The 20,110-nt window shown below is 46.5% G+C and overlaps 1 protein-coding gene across 1 annotated transcript in view; it reads left to right on the forward strand.

The window, feature by feature from the left end:
• Window positions 1–1,037: 1,037 nt before the first annotated feature.
• Window positions 1,038–20,110, forward strand: part of ZNF346 (zinc finger protein 346) — a 28,876-nt gene continuing 9,803 nt past the window's right edge. The window contains exons 1-3 of the mRNA XM_029583849.1: window positions 1,038–1,188; window positions 2,133–2,236; window positions 2,521–2,622. Coding sequence (XP_029439709.1) covers window positions 1,128–1,188; window positions 2,133–2,236; window positions 2,521–2,622 — 267 coding nt within the window. The 5' untranslated portion in view covers window positions 1,038–1,127. The remainder of the gene's footprint in view (window positions 1,189–2,132; window positions 2,237–2,520; window positions 2,623–20,110) is intronic.

The following is a 20,110-nucleotide window of genomic DNA, read 5'->3' on the forward strand; positions in this document are numbered from 1 at the left end:
AGTTCCCATGTGATAAGGCTACACAGGTTAGGGCTCTTCAGCTTGGAAAAGAGATGGCTGACAGGGGACAGGATAGAGGTTTATTAAATCATGAGTGGGATGAATCAGGTAAATAGAGGACAGTATTTACTCTTTCAAATTGGACTAGAAAAGGGGATACACACCAACTCCCAATCTCTCACACACTCGTAGGGGAATTCTGCGCAAAAATGTAAAATTCTGTGCACAAAAACTTAAGATTCTGTAAAATTCTGCAAACTTTATATTGGTCAAAATAATACAATTTACAATGCATTGTACAATTTTCAAGAAACTTAATAAAGTATAAATAAAAAAAAACAATTTACATGACAGTCTTTAAGTAATTACATTTTAAATTAATACAGAAAAAAGTTATTACTTAAAGATGCAGAATTTTAAATATTTTGAGCAGAATTTCCCTAGAAATTCACTGTAAGAGTGTCCCTTCCACTCGCTTTCCCTACTCCCCTGGCCACTTTGCCCTCTCAGGCCCCAACTTCTCCACTTACCAGTATCTCTCCCTTCCACATCTAGGCTCAACCCCTTCCACTCTATCCCCACCATTAAACAAACAGCAGATTTAATTAAAAATTTTGGGGGGTTTTCAGTCATTGAGCTATTTGGATTCTTTTGCCAGAGAATATGGTCAAGGCTAATATACTTGGGTTTAAAAAAGGTTTGGACACTTTTTGCATTAACAATATTTGAAGGCTAGAACTGGGTGACTTCAGGGCGTGAGAAGCATGCACTGGTCCTTGCTGGACCTGGTATAGCATTGTACTTCCGCACACCCCTGCCACCAAAGCCTTATCAATAACATCTGCCTCGCAAGCACCTAACTCTATGGTAAGTGGCACCCCCCCTCCCTCCCCCGCTTCCAATGTCAGTGACATCACGCGGGAAGAACAAAGCCTTGTGCACGAGATCTCGCGAGAGTAGATCCCGTTATTTCACTCCGCGCGCTTGGCTTCGCTTTTCCAACCGCCGCCACTCCTGCCGGCTCTGCGGAAACCTCGCGAGATTCGACATGGATTCCGCGCGGGCAATACGCCGCAGCCGCCACTTCTCGCGAGATTACGGCCGCTGCTGGTGTGAAGGGAGAGAAGATGGCGGACGAAACTGGTAGTAATGGAGACGATCTAGCATTGCCAGTGGGGAAAGCGGCAGGTGAGCTGTGTGGGCCGAGCTCGTGTGCAGACGCTAGGCTGCCGCGGTGGCTCACAGGCAGGTTGGAAAGCTTGTACCCTGCATAAAACATCTAATTAAGCCCTGAGACCACGTCCCCCCCCCCCTCCACTATCTCAGTCCTCTTTCCCCATTTCAGGGGCTTGCCTGTACTTACCGCACCCGCCTTTCCAATTGTGGACTTGCTTGTTTGTTGCTCCCTCTGTCTGACCCTGACCTAGCTCTGGCTAAATGAGACCTCTCCCCTCCCCCTTTTAGGACATGCCTGACCCTCCCTTGGTCAAATGAGTCCTCATCACTGGGCCCTTTTCCTCTCCAAGGGCATCCCTGATCATTCCTCTGGCATCCTGACGCTGCTCTAGCCAGACCCTGCACTCATCCTGTCGGGCCTGTACCCCAGTCGGATCATCCATGTCTGATCCTGCCCTGCTCAGATTTTAACTTTTCTACTCCATCCCAACAGGAGTTTACCGGTTCCTGCTTCAAGGCAAGCCCTACTTGATCATGCCTGCACCTCCAGTCCTGGTACTGCCACGTTTTCTTCCTCCCCTTTGTGGCACTACACGTTTACAGCTAATCCCTCCTACTTGCTTTGCCGGATTTTGCTTCTTCCTGGATACCTTTTGATCTCCACACTGGTCATACTTGATGCTGTCAGTGTCTGTGCCTCTATCTCTGTTATCTTTCTCCCGTAGAATTACCCTTTTGTTCTGTAAACTCTTATCATTGAGGAGGTCTGGGAGAGGTAACTATAGTTACAGAATTAGTAAGATCATCTTGGAACAGAAACTGTATAGTGAAAATTCTGGAAAGTTCAGATATTTATTTTCATGGTGGGTCATCAAGTATCTGGAGGATTTTTGTGCCTCCAGAGTATCTTCAATGTTATGTAATTCCTCTGAGCCTTTTTGTTCCTTCCCTCACAGTTGATCGTCTGATCCAAGAGAATAGCCAACTTTTCACAGATGGTCATTGCAAAGTGTGCAGTGCTGTTCTTATTTCGGAGTCCCAGAAGCTTGCACATTACCAGGTACTAACACGCTTTAGATTTATGTACATGCTCTTTTCTTAAATGAGCATTGTGTTTGATTTATTCCCCCTCAAAATATCAATACGTCTCATAAAATAATTAAAAGAAGTTGAAGTTTTGGTTATTATGACTTAGAAAATAATTACTTTGTTTCTTTTGCCTCTGCATAGTGTGTCTGCTTATCTGCTACAGTACTGCTTAATGGGCAAGATTGCCTAGATTTCACACCTGTTTCAAGTTTCACCATCTAAGTATGTCTTGATTTTTTTTTTTTTCTGTTCTAGAGTAAGAAGCATGCAAACAAAGTGCGGAGGTACATGTCCATTCATAGAGAGGAGGAAGAAGATGAGCTATCTCCAGAGAAAAAGATGAAGTTTGTAGACAAGGTACAGAATAGTGGCAGAGGGGAAGGAGAGGTCGTAAGCAAAAAACAACATATACACACATCACTGCTACCTTGTGACTAAAAGGGATTTGAGTCAAGCTATAAGTTAATTAATTAGATTAAAATCTTGAGGTAAAAGCTCCAAGTCCAGTTTTGTGATTGCCTGACACATCTCTGTATGATAATCCAGGGGAAGACAATACATTCTGCATCTATAGCTTAGTGAGAAAATTCCTGGCAAGTCCCAAGTATGAGTTGCAGCTTGAGTCCATGGATTAGCACATAAGTTATACCAATGGTATTCAAGTCAATCCTTGGATCCCCACAGCCAGTTGAATTTTCAGGATATTTCTAATTAATATGTTAAGAGATTGCACTGCCTTCACTATATGTAAATAGCTTCATATTTATTAGGGATATCCTGAAAACTCATCTTTCTGGGTGTGGGGTGTGTAATTCTGCTTGAGCACCACTGAATTACACCATCAGACCTGCATGTGTCGTCTACAAAACTGAGGTTGTTGTGCAACATAGGAGGTAATAGGTACCTCCTATGTCTTGAATTTTACACAATTTGTAATCGAGACTTAAGACCATCATAAAACCGCAATATGTCAAAACATCTTTGGAGGGGTGCAAATGTTAGTAATCAGTCTCTCTGGGAAATTTTTAGCCTTGTATATTACAAAATTATGTACATCAATAGTTGAAAAAGTAAGTCATCTAGTCTTATCACTTCTCCAAAATGTTAAACAACTCTGTCAATTGAACACAATGATTTCTTGCCTTAAGAAGACCATAGTTTTATCACGGTCTCACTATTATGCATTTGATTACATATTGTGTAAAATTCAGGGTTATTTTTTATTTTTTGGATTTATACATTTTATTCACCTTGGTGGGTTTATAACTTTGAATGAATAAGAAAAGCCCTCAGTTACGTATGCTTTACTGCACTGATGGTAATTGCTCAGATTGGAGGAAAAACTTCAGATGCCTGATCTCGGCCATGATTGCTTGTGATCAGATGACTAGGGCACCATCATTAGATAAAAACCTACAAGGTGATTTTATAATATTTTTTTTTTTATGATTTTTGTATCAACTTTTTATAAAAAGCATATTTTTATCTTGTCCATGCTGTTCTTTGTTAAGCATATGAAACCTCCAATTATATATGAAAAAATACCCTACACCTTGTTTAAAGCCTCCAATAGTGAACGAAGGTAAGCCTGAATAAGTTAAAATAATGGTCTTATTTCAAAAATAAGGTTTGAAAACTTAACTTTGTGGAACTTCATCAGGAAGACTAAGACAACTTATCTTTCACAAAATGTCCCTGAAGTGATGCAGAGTGTCCTTGTTAAATATCACAAGCAATTCAAAACAGCCTAAATCCATGCAGCATGTTATCAGCACCTCAGGATGCTCTCACAATCTGTTTTAATGCGAGGTTGGGCTCAGATGAGATCCTGAGGAGATGACAAAGAAATTAAATCTGCCTCATTCATAATTGTAATAGTTTCCCACCCCCTGGCCATCTCTTGAATTTAACACTCTTGTGTTAAATGTGCCTTGATCTTTCACTTCCTTATTATCTTGCCAGACCAGTCCAGATGTATGGAGCAGAGAGCAACTGATTTTCTGACATCACTCTATAAAGGGTCTTGTTTTTATCTCACCTGTCAGTATTCTCTGCCTCCAGCAGATGGTATGTTAGCTTACCTGAGCTTCTGGAGTCAAGCTTTTTTTTTTTGTTTGGCCAAGATGCTCCTGGGGCAACAGATTTAGGTTCTGATCCTTCCCCGGTGCCGTAAGTGCACACCAGAGGGCTTCCACGGAAGAGCGACAGTACCCCTGGACTGAGGCCTTTGTCTTTGTTTCTGACTAAAGGATATCCTTGGCAGCAGTGAATCAGGGAGAGTCTGGAGAAGGGTGCGACATCTTCTAAGGAAGATGAGATCTTCAGCGATCTGACTGTTTAGAAGAGATGCTTTGCCTTTTCTGATCCTTAGTGCGCTGAGTGTCTTGGGTATAACAGAAGACCAGGTTGAGGGGAGCAAAGTGACAAGAGTTCTTATGGCAGACATGAAGAAATTGACAAGAGCCTTTGAGTTTGATGGCAGTAGCTCTGTATCTGGTGATCTGGGCAAAGGCACATGTGCAGCCATTGCAGCAATCTCTCCTGTCTTAGTGGACGCCTCAGTTGTAAGTGAACTCCACGAGGTTTCCACTTTCAGCAGAGATGAGACCCAGCTGGAATCTGGAAGTAGAGTAGATCTGGAGATCCCATCTTGGATAATGATCACAATTAATGCCATTCTCTTTAGGTGGGGACCTCCCGGAGATGTGAGGATTCCAAAGGTCTCCAACACACTGTCTGCTGGTGATCTTTCTGGCAGCTGTCTGAGACTGTCCAGGGGAGTTTTGTACAAGGATAAGGATTCTGATTTTTCCTTAGGATTCTTGGAGGATGCTGAGGTTGTGAGCCTGACTGTCTCCTTGGAGTGAGAATTGTCGTCAGCAGGTGAAAGATTTTCTGTAGTATGTCTCTTTTAGAAAAGGATTGCCTTCTCTAATTGTTTTTCCCTCTGAATGTTTACCTCTAAGATGCAGGAGGCACTGAATGGACAGCGTATCCTTAAGGGAGTTAAGCAATTGGCACCAAAATTTTCCCTACATAGGTCTTTAAAGGTACATTGTACTTATGAAGTGGGAGACTTGAAAGGGAGTAAGGCTATTAGTAGACTTTATCCTTTGCCAGTGGCAAATTGAGGTTTTGCAAGGTGGATGCTTTAATATCTACAGTGACGTGTAAAATTTATTCTTGTGGAAGGGCGTGTCATCCTAAAGGATACACAGGATAGAAAGAGATCGTTCTCAAATCAACCTTTTTCTTTTGGATTCCTATAGTTCAGTCCTCTGTTTGGGGAGGGGACAAACGGCTTGGGCTGATCGTTGATCCCAGCAATTCCCAGAAAGCTCGGAAGTGATGCGGCTTGAGTCTTAAATTGCCTTCATAGCTGATGCTTTATGTCATTGTGAAGATTTCTTCTCAGGTGATAGCAGCGCTAATTGCCATGTGGGGTCTCCTTTTGGTTGCACAGTTGGGCTGAAAATCTGAGGCCCATTTGGGGTAAACTTCCTTTCTTGGAGAAGCTCCTTTTTGGTGACGACCTGGGGAAGCCGAGGAACTCTGAGCTCCAGGAGTTGTGTGAGACTTCAGGAAGACAGACTTGAGCTTGCAGTTAGGTTTTGGATCAAAGGCCAGGACTTTCAAGGGGTGAAAAGACCTAGGAAGTACCACAGGGATCAGTACTGGTAACTGTTCTGTTTAACATTCATAAATGATCTGGAAAAGGGAACAGTGAGTGAGATGACACATTTATTCAACGTTGTTAAAATGGCAGAGTATTGCGAGGAACTACAGAAGGACCTTTTGAGACTAAGACTGGGCATCTAACGAGCAGATTAAATTTAATGTAAATAAGAGCAAAGTAGTGCACATAGGGAAAAATCCCAGTTACTGGTACATGATCCTGAGTCCTATATTGCAAATCATTACCCAGGAAAAGGACCTTGGAATCCTTTGGGACAATATGTTGAAATTCTCTGCTCAGTGCACAGAGGCAGTCAAAAAGGCAAATAGAATGTTAGTAATGTGGAAAGGAATGGAGAATAAAATGGAAAATATATCGCCTCTGTATCGAGCTATGGTGCAAGTGCACCTTAAGTATTGTGTGCAGTTCTGGTCCCACCCCATCTCAGAACTAGAAAAAGGCGCAGAGGAGGGTGACAAAAATGATTAGAGCGGATGGAACCTCTTTCCTGCTATAAGTGGCTGTGCAGGCGAGGGCTGAGAGGGGACAGGATAGAATTTGATAAAATCTTAAGTGGGGTGGAACGGGTAAATAAAGGATGTTTATTTACCCTTTCAAGTAATACTAAAACGAGGATATTCCATGAAACTAACAACCAGCAGATTCAAAACAGATCACAAGTACTTTGTCACTCAGCGCACTATCAAGCTGTGGAATCCTTTGAACATAAGAAACAATACACAACAGACAAATACCTGAAAACTTGGCTATTCACTAATGCCTACTGTTTGACTGACACAGACAACCAAAATTTGTCCTGAACAATACTCCCCCTTCCTGTCCGTACCCCAGATCAGTCCAGACGAGTGGGTTTATGCATCCCTACCAGCAGATGAGGCAGAGAACAAACTTTGAGGCACTGCTAGAGAACCGAGAGTGCCGCCTGCAGTCCCTCAGTATTTCTGTCTCCAGCAGATGGTAGAGGTGCAAGCTGCATCTGGAGGTGGGTTTTTTGGGTTTTTTTAAAGGAAGATAAGAGGATTCAGCTCCCCCGAGATGCTAGGTTCCTTCGTGGGCCATCCTTTGGGTAGAGCAGGGCAAGCGGGGGTTGGCAATCCCTGTCGGGACTCTGCCCTTTTTTTTGGCGGGGGGGGGGGGGGGTAGATAGCCAGGGGCCCTGGTTCCCTCTCCCCCTCTGGACCCTTCGCTCCCTCGGTGTGTCTGGTTCCTCAGTAGCCTCCAGAAGTAGGGGAGCAGTCTGGTTGTATTCCCCCCCCCACCCCCCTCGACTTTTTTATTTTTTTGTTCTGGCCCTGTTGCTTTAAAAAAAAGCCGGGAGGCTGCAGCAGCGTTTCTGTGCAAGACTGAGGAGCAGATAAGTTGTGGTTTTTTTGTGCTTTTTTTTTGTCTGCCAGGAGGAAGCGGGCCAAATTGCCTGCCTTTATTGGGGTTAGTGCTGTATTTCAGCACTGGACAGCGATCAGTGTGGTTGCTGAGGCTCCGTTTATTTTTAGACCTGACAGTGTGTGCAGACCCAACTGCCCCGACATGCCGCCTTCTGCACAGCACGGCAGATTTTGCCGTGGCTGCAGCCTTAGGTGATCTCTCATCAATCCGGCCTTGTTTTGCCACAATTGTGCTTCGTGGGGGGCGGGACCTCGGTAGGGCCCCCCAGAGAGTGGTGACAAAGTGCAGGCAGCTGGGTCAGCTCCAGAGGCCGGGGGGGGAGGGGGAGGGGTCAGATGAGTCAGCGGCCATTTTGACAGCACATGCCGACGTGCAGGCTGCCATTCTGCAGGCCCAGAATTGGCCTCCCATGCTTTTTCCGGTGGGAAAGGACCCTGCTGCTGGCAGGGGATGGGGGGGGGGGTTCGGGAGGGAGTTGATCATGACTCTTCCTCCTCAGACCCGGAGGCATTTTTCCAAGGGCTTTGTGCTTCTCCTTCATAAGACTTATTTAGCCCAGAAAGAGTTGGAGGCAAAGAGGCCTTTACCTAGGAAGTCCCAGATGACCAAGAAGGCTAGAGGCCCTGTGGAGTCAGGCGAGATCCTGCGGATGCTGGGTCTCGGAAGGGCCCTGGAGGAGGGAGATTTGTCATAGAGCATGGATGATCCTGACCAGCTCCAAGGGGGTCCTGTGGCACCGGACAAGGATCCTGTGTGTGCCCTGGGAGATCAGTCACTGACCCTGTAAGTGCTCTGGGAGATCTGACGCAGAACCTAGACCGAGGCCCGTTGGTGGTTTTGGAGGATCCCATACAGGATACAGATGCTCAGGACCAGAGACGTTCCCAGTTGCAGAAGGTGATGACCCACGTGTAGTTCGGCTGTTCCGCAGAGAGGAATTGGGTCCATTGATTCCCCAGGTGTTGGAGGAGCTTGCCATCGGTCGTCCAGGAAGACTCTGAGAAAGGAGGAGTGAATCTGCTGGAGGGATTGCAGGGGCCTTCTACCGCTTTTCTGTTGCTGAAACAGGTGAAGAAGTTGGTGGATAGGGAGTGGGAATCTCCCGAGGGAGGCTTGAAGATCGCAAGAGCTATGGGTATATTATATCCCTTGCCGGAACAGACCTTAGAGTTATGCAGAGTTCCCAAGGTGGATGCAGCCGTTTCGGCGGTTACTAAGAAGACTACCATCCCAGTGATGGGAGCGGCGGCTCTCAAGGATCTCCAGGATAGGAAGCTGGAGATTCTGCTTAAGCAGCTTTTTGAAGTCTCAGCTTTGGCCCTTCAAGCAGCGGTGTGCGGAAGTCTGATGCAGAGAGCCTGTTTGTCCTGGGTGCAGAAGGTGCGTGACAAGCGTTCAGGAACGGCATCTGAGATGGCGCAGGCAGCCCGTTTAGATGCGGGAGTGGTCTATGTGGCTGATGCTCTGTACAACATGGTCCTGATTTCTTCCTGGAGTATGGTCTCAGCGGTGGCAGCGTGTAGGCTCTTGTGGCTACTAAATTGGTTGGCGGATGTGTGGTCTAAGGCCCAACTGTCGAACCTCCCTTTCAGTGGGAAGCTCCTCTTTGGGGAGGATTTGGAGAAGCTCGTGAAGCATTTGGGAGAGTCGAAAGGCAATAAGTTGCCTGAAGACAGGGAGGGTCCGAAGAAGTCCTTTCTGCTGCGAACCCAGATTTGTGAGGGCAGGAGATTTTGAGCAGACAGAGCCCCTGCAAAAGCTTCGCAGAAACGGAGTTCAGGCAGAAAGCAGCCCTTTCGGAATCAGCACAGGCCCTCTAGGATGGTGGATCCCAAGGGGACAGCGGAAGTAAGGTAAAAAAATAAAGGTGTGATGGTCCTCTCAGTAAGCTATCAGAGGGAGGCTCTCTATTTTATGAGGAGTGGATCAGAATAACGTCGGACGTTTGGGTCCTGGAAGTGGTAAGAGACGATTACACCTTAGAATTTTCTCATCTGCTCAGGGGTGCCTTTGTAGTCTCTCGCTGCATCTCCCAGAGCAAACAGGAAGTGGTATGAGACACGCTACAGCGATTACAGCTTCTTTGCACCATTGTTCTGGTGCCCCCTCAGGAGAAGGGGGCAGGGCAGGTATTCAGTGTACTTCATGGTCCCAAAGAAAGAAGAGACCTTTCAGCCCATTCTCGATCTACAGAAGGTGAATGCTGCCCTCCGGGTGCCGTGATTTCAGATGGAGATGCTGCGCACAGTGATAGCAGCGGTGCACAAAGGGGAATTTTTAGCGTCCCTACCTTCATATCCTTATTCGACCCGATCATCAGCGGTTTCTGAGATTCATGATTTTGGGAGAACATTTTTCAGTTTCCAGCTCTTCCCTTTGGGTTAGTGACGGTGCTCCGCACATTCACAAAGGTGATGGTGGTAGTGACGGCGACCATTAGGAAGGAGGGCATCCTGGTACACCCATACCTGGACCATTGGCTCATCCGAGTAAAGTCGGAGGTAGTGTGATCGTTCAGTCCAGCGGGTGCTCCAGCTTCTGGGGGCACTGGCTGGGTGATGAACCTAGCAAACAGTCATCTGAAGCCGACTCAGTCCTTGGAGTATCTACGGGCTCACTTTGATACCAGTCTGGGGAAGTTGTTCCTGACTGCGGAGAGAGTCCTCAAACTGCAGAGTCAGATTCTTCGCTTGCAGAGCTTGGCAGTGCCCAAGGTCTGGGGTTACCTACAGGTCCTGGGGTCCATGGCTTCTATGCTGGATTTAGTGCCATGGGCTTTTGCTCACATGCGTCCTCTGCAGAGAGCTCTGTTATCCCGCTGGAATCTGCTGTCAAAGGAATTTCAGCTTCTATCACTATTGCCAGAGGAGGCCAGGTCCAGTCTCTCGTGGCTGTCATGGCACAATCTCGAGAAAGGAATGGATCTGGAAATGCCCGACTGGGTGCTGGTAACCACGGATGCCAGCCTCTCAGGATGGGGGCAATTTGCCTGGGGAAATCAGCCCAGGGGTCGCCAGACGAGGCGACTTGGTTGATCAATTGACTGGAAACCAGAGCAGAGTGCAAGGCCTTGTTGGCGTTTCTTCCGCTCATTCGGGGCAAATCAGTGTGAGTATTCTCGGACAATGCAACATACATTAGTCGTCAGGGTGGTACAAAGAGTTGTCTAGTGGCGTCGAAAGCGCAGGGTGGAGAAACATCTAGAGAGACTAGCTGCTTCTCATGTGGCTGGAGTGGACAACGTGCAAGTGGACTTCCTCAGCAGACAGTGTCTGGATCCAGGGGAGTGGGAGTTTCAGCCAAAACCTTCGCCTTGCTACAAGCAAAGTGGGGCAAACCAGTGATAGACCTCATGGCGAGTCCAGTGAATGCGAAAACGGGTTGCTTTTTCAGTCGCAGACGGGAAGTCTGAGCAGAGAGCATCGACGCTCTCGTTCATACGTGGTTGACGTACCTCTTGCTGTACGTGTTTCTTCATGGCCGCTTGTAGACCGGGTGCTGCGGCACATCGAAACTCATCCGGGCAGGATGATTCTGGAAACGCCTGAGTGGCCACAGTGTCCATGGTTTGTGAACCTTCTGTGACTCGCCGTCGACTGACCCGTTCGCTTGGCTCATCTCTCAGGGTTACTTCATTAGGGACCTGTATTTTCATACCTGGAGGATCACTTCTGTCTAGTGGCCTAGCTTTTGAGAGGCGGCAGCTCCATTTGAAGGGATATTCAGAACCGGTAATTGCAACTCTGCTTCAGGTGAGGAGGCCTTCCACTTCAATGGTTTATGTCTGGGTGTGGAGAGTATTCGAATTATGGTGTTTGAAGAGAGTACAGCCCTTAGAAGTGGATGTCCCGCAGATTTTGGAACTTCTGCAGTGCGGGTTATCTAAGGAGCAAGCATACAATTCCCTCCGGGTCCAGGTAGCAGCTTTGGGTTCCCTGCATGGCAAGATTGTGGGGAAAGCTGCTAGCATCTCATCTGGGTGTGGCTCATTTTCTGAGAGGGCCAAAGCATCTGCATCCTCCAGTGCAGAAGATCTGCCGGGCATGGAATCTGAATTAGGTTCTTCAGGTGCTGTGTGGACCCCCTTTTGAGCCAGTGCGGAGGGTGTCATTGAAAGATTTAATCTTGAAGATTGTTTTCCTGGTGGCTGTTTGTTCAGTTAGACGAATCTCTGAGCTGCAAGCGTTGTCGTGAAGGGAATCTTTCCTCCATTTTTTGGACGATGGAGTCTCTTTACAAATGGTTCTCTCCTTTTCACCAAAGGTAGTGTCCTCTTTTCACCTTAACCAGGTGGTGGAGCTTCCTGCCTTTTCGAACTTGCGGCCGATTCTTCAATGGCTCGAGAACTTCACTTATTGGACGTGCGTCGTATCCTTTTGAGATATCTCAAGATGACTAATCCCTTTCAGAAATCGGATCATCTGTTTGTCTTGTTCAGTGGAGCAAAGAAGGGAAATAAGGCTTCCAAAGGCACGATTTCTCGCTGGTTAAAGGAGAAGATAGCTTAGTCTTTCTTCTGCCAGGGCCAGCCAGTGCCGGAGGGGTTGCGAGCGTAGGCGACCTCGTGGGCGGAGTGTCGATTGCTTTCTCCACAAGAGATCTGCCGTGCGGCGACGACATCTTAACGCTTTTACCAAACATTATTGCTTAGATGTGCGGGCCCCAGAAGAGGCAGTTTGGGGAGAGTGTTTTATGTCGCGGGTCTTTTTGGGTTCCCGCACAGAATAAGGGGGCCTGGGTACATCCCACTCATTTGGACTAATCCGGGGTACGAACAGGAAAGGAAAATTGGTTCTTACCTGCTAATTTTTATTCCTGAAGTACCACAGATCAGTCCAGAGACCTGTCCCCATTATTCGAAAGATTTCCTCGCTTCTGAATGTTGCTGAGTAACAAGAAGTGTACATAGTCGGATATATGTTTTTTTTTTTCTTTTAACTGAAGCAGTCCTAGTTTCAGGGACTCCAACTTTATCTCTATTTGCCCTTAGTGAAGGGGAAGATTTTGTTAACGTAATCATCTTGGCTTGGGTACAGGTCAATACTAAGGCACTGCAGGTTGCACTCTCGGTTATGTAGCAGTGCCTCCATCTGCTGGTAGGGATGCATAAACCCACTCGTCTGGACTGATCCGTGGTACTTCAGGAACGAAAATTAGCAGGTAAAAACAAATTTTCCTTTCTCTCAACCCCCTTATAATCCAGCTACGATTGCTTATTTATGTATCTGTCTTTGAAGTACACCCTTAGTTTTAGAATGTTATCCTTGTTCACCTGTGTACCTGCCTACCTTTGTAATTCATTGTGAGTGTCTACCCTGTACACCATCGTGAACTAGTCATTCTCACATTGATCGACAGTATACAGGGTGGCCCATGAAAAAGTAGCCCATCTCTAATACCAGTGCCAGAGACAGGCTACTTTTCCATGGGCCACCCTGTATAAAACACTCAAATATGCAGCAGTGGGTCAGACCAAGGATCCATCAAGCCCAGTATCATCTCTCCAACAGTGGCCAATCCAATTCACAAGTGCCAGAGGACATGATCAAAGCGACTAGCATAGCTGGGTTTAAAAGAGGTTTGTACAAGTTCCTGGAAGAAAAGTGTGTAACACATTATTAGCCAGAGAGACTAAAGAAAGCTATTGCTATCTCTGAAAGTGAGTAACAGGAATTTCCTAGCATGTAGTCAGATGGACTCTGGACCAATGGTTATGCTCCCCTGCCAGCAGATTGAGATGGAGTCAGGTTTAAAAGCTGACATCACCCTACATACACCCCTGCAGTGACCTGAGCTCTTCAGTATTTCTCCTCCAGCAGATAGTGGACGTATTTCTCCCTATGGGGATTGCTGTATTTCTTGGAAGAAGTTCTACCTTTAAATTGAAGAAAAAATTGAGCCCCGCTCTCCTGCAGTGATACCTAAAGATCCCTCCCCCAGTTGAGAATTCCTGAGGTGATATCCGAGATCCCTCGTGCCTTGGTCTGGTAGCCAGTTCCCGGCGTGGACTTTGCTGCTTAAGCAGCTGAAAGGCAGTGAGTGCAAGAAGCCGAGCATGGTGGTGACTGCCAAATCCCTCCTCCCCTGCATCCAGAGACAGTTTCTGTACTCAGCCAGTAAGGCTGAGCCCAGGTAAAAAAAAAAAAAAAAAAGAGGATTTACCTCCTGGATTCAGAGACATTTGAATGGGTTTTGGTAAGACTTCCTCAGGTCTCCTTGCTCGGCGTGCCTTACCGACGACGTTCCCGATCCTGTTGGGGTAAGGGGAGGTGGGGTTCTGAGCAGGTTGAGCAGCATTCCCAGTGGGCTAGGCCCCGCTTTAGGCTTGGTCGGCACACCACGTGGTTGTCCAGAGGCGCCATCTTGCGCGTCTTTGTGCGTGCTGGATTGCCCTCCATAGATCATTGATATATGCTGTGCATGTCTGCTCTGCACACGAGGTGTGTGCATAATGTTTCGCAGGTATATACGTGCACAACCTACTAAGCGCAGAATACAAGTAAAGCTGGGCGTGCAGTCTATATGTGCGCCTCGCCGCAGCCCTCAAGCGCCCAAAAACTGTGTGCATAAAATTTTAAGCGCGAACCGACTGAACACAGTTTCTGTCGCCAATGGCTCCGGCAACAAAGAAACATAAGCGCCTTTCTTTCTGTGCTGCTTGTCATAGTAAGGCTGCACAGTCTGACATGGATTCATGCTTGTCGGCACTTTGAGGAAGCCCAGGGAGAGTTGGCCTCCCCGGACTTTACTAAACCCGGCTCCTCCCTTTCGGAAGATTGATCAGCCACAGGCTTAACTGGAAGTACCCCAGATCTGAGTACCTCTGGGACTGGGTCATCAGCAGCACCTACCCCAGTACCTCCTGGGCTAGATAAGGACCTGGCTGCCTTCTCTTAGGTGGAGTTTTTTCAAGGCCTTACATAAGAACATGCCATGCTGGGTCAGACCAAGGGTCCATCAAGCCCAGCATCCTGTTTCCAACAGAGGCCAAAACCAGGCCACAAGAACCTGGCAATTACCCAAACACTAAGAAGATCCCATGCTACTGATGAAATTAATAGCAGTGGCTATTCCCTAAGTATAATTGATTAATGGACTTCTCCTCCAAGAACTTATCCAAACCTTTTTTGAACCCAGCTACACTAACTGCACTAACCACATCCTTCAAGCCTTTGTACAGGTGCAGTCTACTACCTTACCTACCCCTGTCTGGACGGAACCTCAGCCGGTAAGCCCTCCCTCTCTCAGTCCTATCGGCAGACCTCAAGGCATCTCTTGCCTCACCAAGGGTATCCCTGGCAGGGACCCGGATGGCACGGACGAAGAGGATACAGATTCCTTAGAAGATGGGGAAATTCCCCCCTGGTTTAGAACAGAATCAGACCATGTTAGTTTTTCTATAGAGAAAAGATGCTGGGAGTTCCTGGGGCAGACTCTCTGGAACCAAAGAATACCCCATTCTGATTTTCCTATGGAAAGCCTCTTGCTACTTTCCAGTACTGGAAACCATCCAGGAGTTGACTGACCTGGAATGGAATACCCCAGAAGCAAGTTTTAAAGGGGGATGAGCATTAGAAGTTCTATACCAACTGGATCCGGCAGCCAGAGAACATTTGCATATCGTTAAAGTGGATGTGCTGGTTTGTGCAGTCTTTAAGCAAGCAACTATCCCAGTGGAGGGAGGAATGGCCTTAAAGGATGTGCATGATAGACTGATGGAGTCCATCCTAAACAGACCTTTGACGCAGAAGCAATGACCTTACAGATTGCTTCTTGTTGTGCCCTGGTAACCTGTTCCTGCCTGCTACTCTCTCGGGAGGTGGATAACTCTGGAGCAAATTCCAGAACGGTTATGGAACCCGCCGCTGTTTTAGCTGACAAGGGTTTGGACCTAGTCCGTACCTCAGCTAGAGGAGCGGCCTTGGTGGTGGCGGCCAGAAGATAGCTATGGCTGCGGAATTGGCCAGCAGACGCAACCTCCAATGCAAATCTCACAAAGATGCCCTCTAAAGGATCTCTCCTCTTCGGAAGCGAATTGGAAAAGCTGGCCAGTAAATGGGGCAAGTCTCCAGTTCACCAGCTACCAGAAGATAAGAGAAAGCAATTACAGCGCCCCCTCGCCTATGAGGGGTCGATCAGGGACTCCCAAAGCTTTTTCCCTACAGAAACTCGATGTTTCAGAGGTCTTGGTCCTATGGGAGGTCTCGGTCCTTTCGGAGTCGACAGCCCAAGAAAGGCAGGTTCAGGTTTGACCAGAACTCCCCAACGAAATTTTGCCGACCCACCTTCAGAACGAGGAGATAGGGGGTCGACTGTTCCTCTTCTACCAACAGTGGGTCGAGATCACTTCAGACAAATGGGTACTGGAGGTCATACGAGAAGGATATGTGTTGGAATTTCACAGCACTCGTCTGGACATAATCATGATATTTCCTTGCCACTCCCAGCACAAGAAGCAGGCAGTGGAGACTACTCTTTTAAGGCTTCTCAGGATGAGGGCTATAATCCCAATACCTGCGCCCCAGGTAAATACGAGGCATTATTCCAACTATTTCATCGTACCCAAGAAGAAAGGTTCCTTTCGCCCCATCCTGGACCTCAAGCGCGTCAACCAACATCTATGAGTGAATCGTTTTTACACTGAAACCCTGGCTGTAGAATCTGGAGAGTTCTTAACCTCCCTGGACCTATCCAAGGTCTACCTGCATATTCCAATCCATCAAGAACATTGTTTCCTACGCTTTGCAGTACTCTGTCGCCATTATTTATTTATTTAATGGCTTTATATACCGACGTTCATTGGGAATATCACATCGGTTTACATTAAACATAAACTGCGCTTATATAGCGCTTGACAGAGGCCACTGCCCTTTGACTTGGCCACCGCCCCCAGAATATTTTCCAAGATTATGGTGGTCGTAACGGCAGCATTGAGAAAAGAGGGAATACTGGTGCATCCATACTTGGATGACTGGTTGATTCGGGCAGAGTCCATGGAAGAGAGTCTGTGGGTACTTCAGGAACTTGATTGAGTCGTAAACCTGGACAAAAGCAAACTCTCACAGTCTTTGGAATATCTGGGAGTCCGGTTCGACACCAAGTAGGGCATGGTCTTCCGACCACACGGATAAGGAAGTTGATGTACCAAGTGTGTCTGTTTGACGAGCATGATATGTCTAATGGTGTAGAGCTATCTCCAAGTTCTTGGTTTGATGATAGCAACCCTGGAAGTAGTGCCGTGGGTGAGGGCACACATGCGACCACTTCAGCGCTCCCTACTGTCAAGTTGGACCCCGCAGTCTCAAGACTATTCGATTCACTTCCACTTACTGATGGGAGTATGCTCTCTGCTCCAGTGGTGGCTGCAGGAAGCTTATCTGGGCAGGGGTGTACTCCTCTACTCTCCGAACTGGCTGGTCCTCACAACAGATGTGAGCCTCCGGGGCTGGGGAGCTCATTGTCAGGAACTGACAGCCCATCGACGTTGAGCCAAGGAAGAGACCCTCTAGAACACAAACCACCTGGAATCCCAGGCAGTCAGATTGGCATCTCTACAACTCAGCCACAGACTCCAGGGTCAAGCAGTCCATGTAATGTCAGACAACATAACAACGGTAGCCTACATCAACCGCCAGGGTGGAACCAAAAGCCAGCAAGTGGGATAAATACTGTGGATCCATAAAGTCTAGAGGATGTGGATGAAGAGAAGAAGCATGGGGGTGCCTTGTGGAAATGACGGCTACTACCTGGAGATTAATATCCTTATTCAATAAACATACACACGGTTAGTGCAACTCCAACATTGCTGTATGCTTCAACGGCAAGAGGAAATGTGGAAAAAAGGATTTGCATCCACATAAAAGCAGAGGAGTAGCTTGCTTGTTACAGCGGTTACTACCCCAAACCAAAAATGCCTGATACTTCACTTTCAATGCATATCCAGCATAGCTATCTGCTTAAACAGCAGGGGGAATGAAGAAAAGATTATGTTCTTATGTTCTTATTTATATTCAGACAATTACCAACAAGGTCTGACTTACATAGTCTGGGTAAAACAAATAAGCATGGGTGTAGCTTGCTTGTTACCGCGGTTACTACCCCGAATCAAACCTGATACTTCACTTAGAATACATATCCAGCGCAGCTCACTGCTTCAACGGCAGGGGGAATGAAGAAAAGAGGATTTGTATTCAGACAACCAACAAGGACTGAGTTGCACAGGCTGGGTACACAAGTGTGGGAGTAGCTTGCTTATTACGGCGGTTACTACCCCAAACCAATTAGCTAGATTTATTTATTTATTTTTAGATTTTTATATACCGGTGTTCCTATATGAAATAAAGATCACATCGGTTTACATTGAAACAGAACATGAAAATTGCCAAAAGGCATTACATAGAACAAGGTTATGAAACTTGGAACAGTGTACATAAGTTCAAAATTTAACAAAACGTTGTAACATTGATGACCAAAAGATAAAGGAGAAAAAAAAAAAAAAAGACTTAAACAATTAAGTTGACAGGTCTTATTGAGCATAAAAATGATAACGTATAAGTGAGAAAGTCTCAAGTGTCCTGCAGCAAGAGATTAGATACCGAAGTAGGTAGTGGTATGGAAAATGGGGGTTTGTGAAGAAGATATGTTCTTGCTGGTTGGAGGGGAAAAAATGATGATCATGGTCCTGGAAAAGCTTGGCTAAAGAGCCAGGTTTTAAGTTTTTTTTTGAATGAAGAGTGGCAGAACTCAAGCCGAATGTCTGGTGGGAGCGCATTCCATTGAATGGGGCCTGCTGTAGATATGGCACGTTTATGATGCGAGGATTTTGTTGAAGGTACATAGAGTGTGCCTTTATATGCTCCTCTGATGGGTCTAGAGGAGGAGTGAGGGCGTAGTTGGTTACATAATTGAAGAGGAGAGATATTGTGAATGGATTTATGAATTACGGTGAGTACTTTATATAGGATCCTTTGCTTTATAGGCAGCCAGTGGAGGAGCTTGAGAATGGGGGGTGATGTGATCTCTTTTATTCGTATTGGTAAGGATTCTGGCTGCAGAGTTCTGTAGCATTTGGAGGGGTTTGATGGATGAATATGGAAGGCCAAAGAGAAGCGAATTGCAATAGTCGACTTTTGATAGAATAATGGCTTGTAGGACCATCCGAAAATCGTTGAAATAAAGAAGAGGCTTCAATTTTTTTAAGACTTGTAACTTATAAAAACAGTCTTTGGTGGTTGTGCTTATGAATTTTTTAAAATTGAGCTGATTGTCTAGCATTATACCTAGATCTCGAACATGTGGTGAGTGATTTAATATGGGAGTGGATGAGTTGAGTAGGTCAGCTGGGTTTAGAAGTTTGATGTTGATGTCTTGATTGATGATTAGGATCTCAGTTTTGTTGTTGTTAAGAATGAGGCAAAGGCTGGAGAGAAGATAATTGATCTGTTGCAAACAATTGTTCCAGTGAGCCAAGGTTTTTTGTAAGGATTCTGAGATTGGGATGAGTATCTGGATGTCATCCGCGTAGAGATAGTGAGTTAGGTTTAGTTTAGTAAGTAGATGACATAGAGGTAAGAGGTAAATGTTGAAGAGGGTAGGGGAAAGGGAGGAACCCTGAGGGACCCCCCGGTTGGAAGGGATCGGTTGTGATTCTTTGTTGTTAATCTTTACTTTGAATTGTCTATTTGCTAGGAAGGATTTGAACCAGCTGAAGACTGTTCCTTTAATGCCTATATCTGCCAGACATTTTAATAGAGATGAATGGTTGACAGTGTCAAAGGCTGCAGAGAGATCTAGTAGTATCAAAAGATGTGGTTGTTTTTTGTCCATATTAGATAGAATAGAATAGATACTTCTCTTAGATGCAGCTCCAGCACTGCTATCTACGATGGCAGGGGTGGAAGGGAAATAGAACCAAAAAAGTTATTTAAAGGGACAAGAGTAACAAAGTATGAAAAAAAAATGTGTGAAAGCTTGTTGGGCAGACTGGATGGACCATTTGGTCGTCTTCTGCCTTCATTTCTATGTTTCTATATGTTTCAAGTGTCACAGGAGATGGCTCTCCATATGGAATGGGTGGAAACACATCTACAGATGATCTCAGCTTCCCACATTGCTGGAAAAGACGTCGTCAGAGCAAACTTTCTAAGCAGGGAGAGTGTGGATCCAGGAGAGTGGGCATTGTCGGCCAAAGCCTTTCAGCTGGTAGTAGATCGACCTGGCTGCATCTCACAATGCTAAGGTTCCCCGATTCTTCAGTCGCAGAAGAGATCAGTGGTCCCTGGGGTTCGACACTCTCCTTCAGACCTGGCCGGAAGAGGAGTTGCTATAATGCCTTCCCTCCGGGGCCCCTGCTGGGTAGGGTCATTCGCAGAATTGAGCACCAGAGGGGATTAGTCCTACTAGTAGCTCCAGATTGGCCCATGCGGAGACTCCCGGTGGAGACCCCCCCTGTGCCTCTTACTGCACAGGGACCTGCTACAGCAGGGACCCGTCCTTCACAAGAATCTGACTCTATTCTGTCTTTCGGTCTGGCCCTTGAGAGGGCTTGCCTGATAAAATGAGGAATTCAGCGGTAGTATTTGCCATCTTACTCCGCACGCGGAAGTTATCTATGTCCCTGGTGTATGTGAGGGTCTGGAGAGTATTAGAGGCCTGATGCGATATTCCCCCTCGAGTTTCAAAGTCCCACTGATTCTGGAATTTTTTGCAAGACAGCTTGAATAAAGGTTTGACCCTTAACTCCTTGAAGGTCCAGATAACGGC

The sequence above is a fragment of the Rhinatrema bivittatum genome, chromosome 18, assembly GCF_901001135.1.
Source record: "Rhinatrema bivittatum chromosome 18, aRhiBiv1.1, whole genome shotgun sequence".
Lineage (NCBI taxonomy): Eukaryota > Metazoa > Chordata > Amphibia > Gymnophiona > Rhinatrematidae > Rhinatrema > Rhinatrema bivittatum.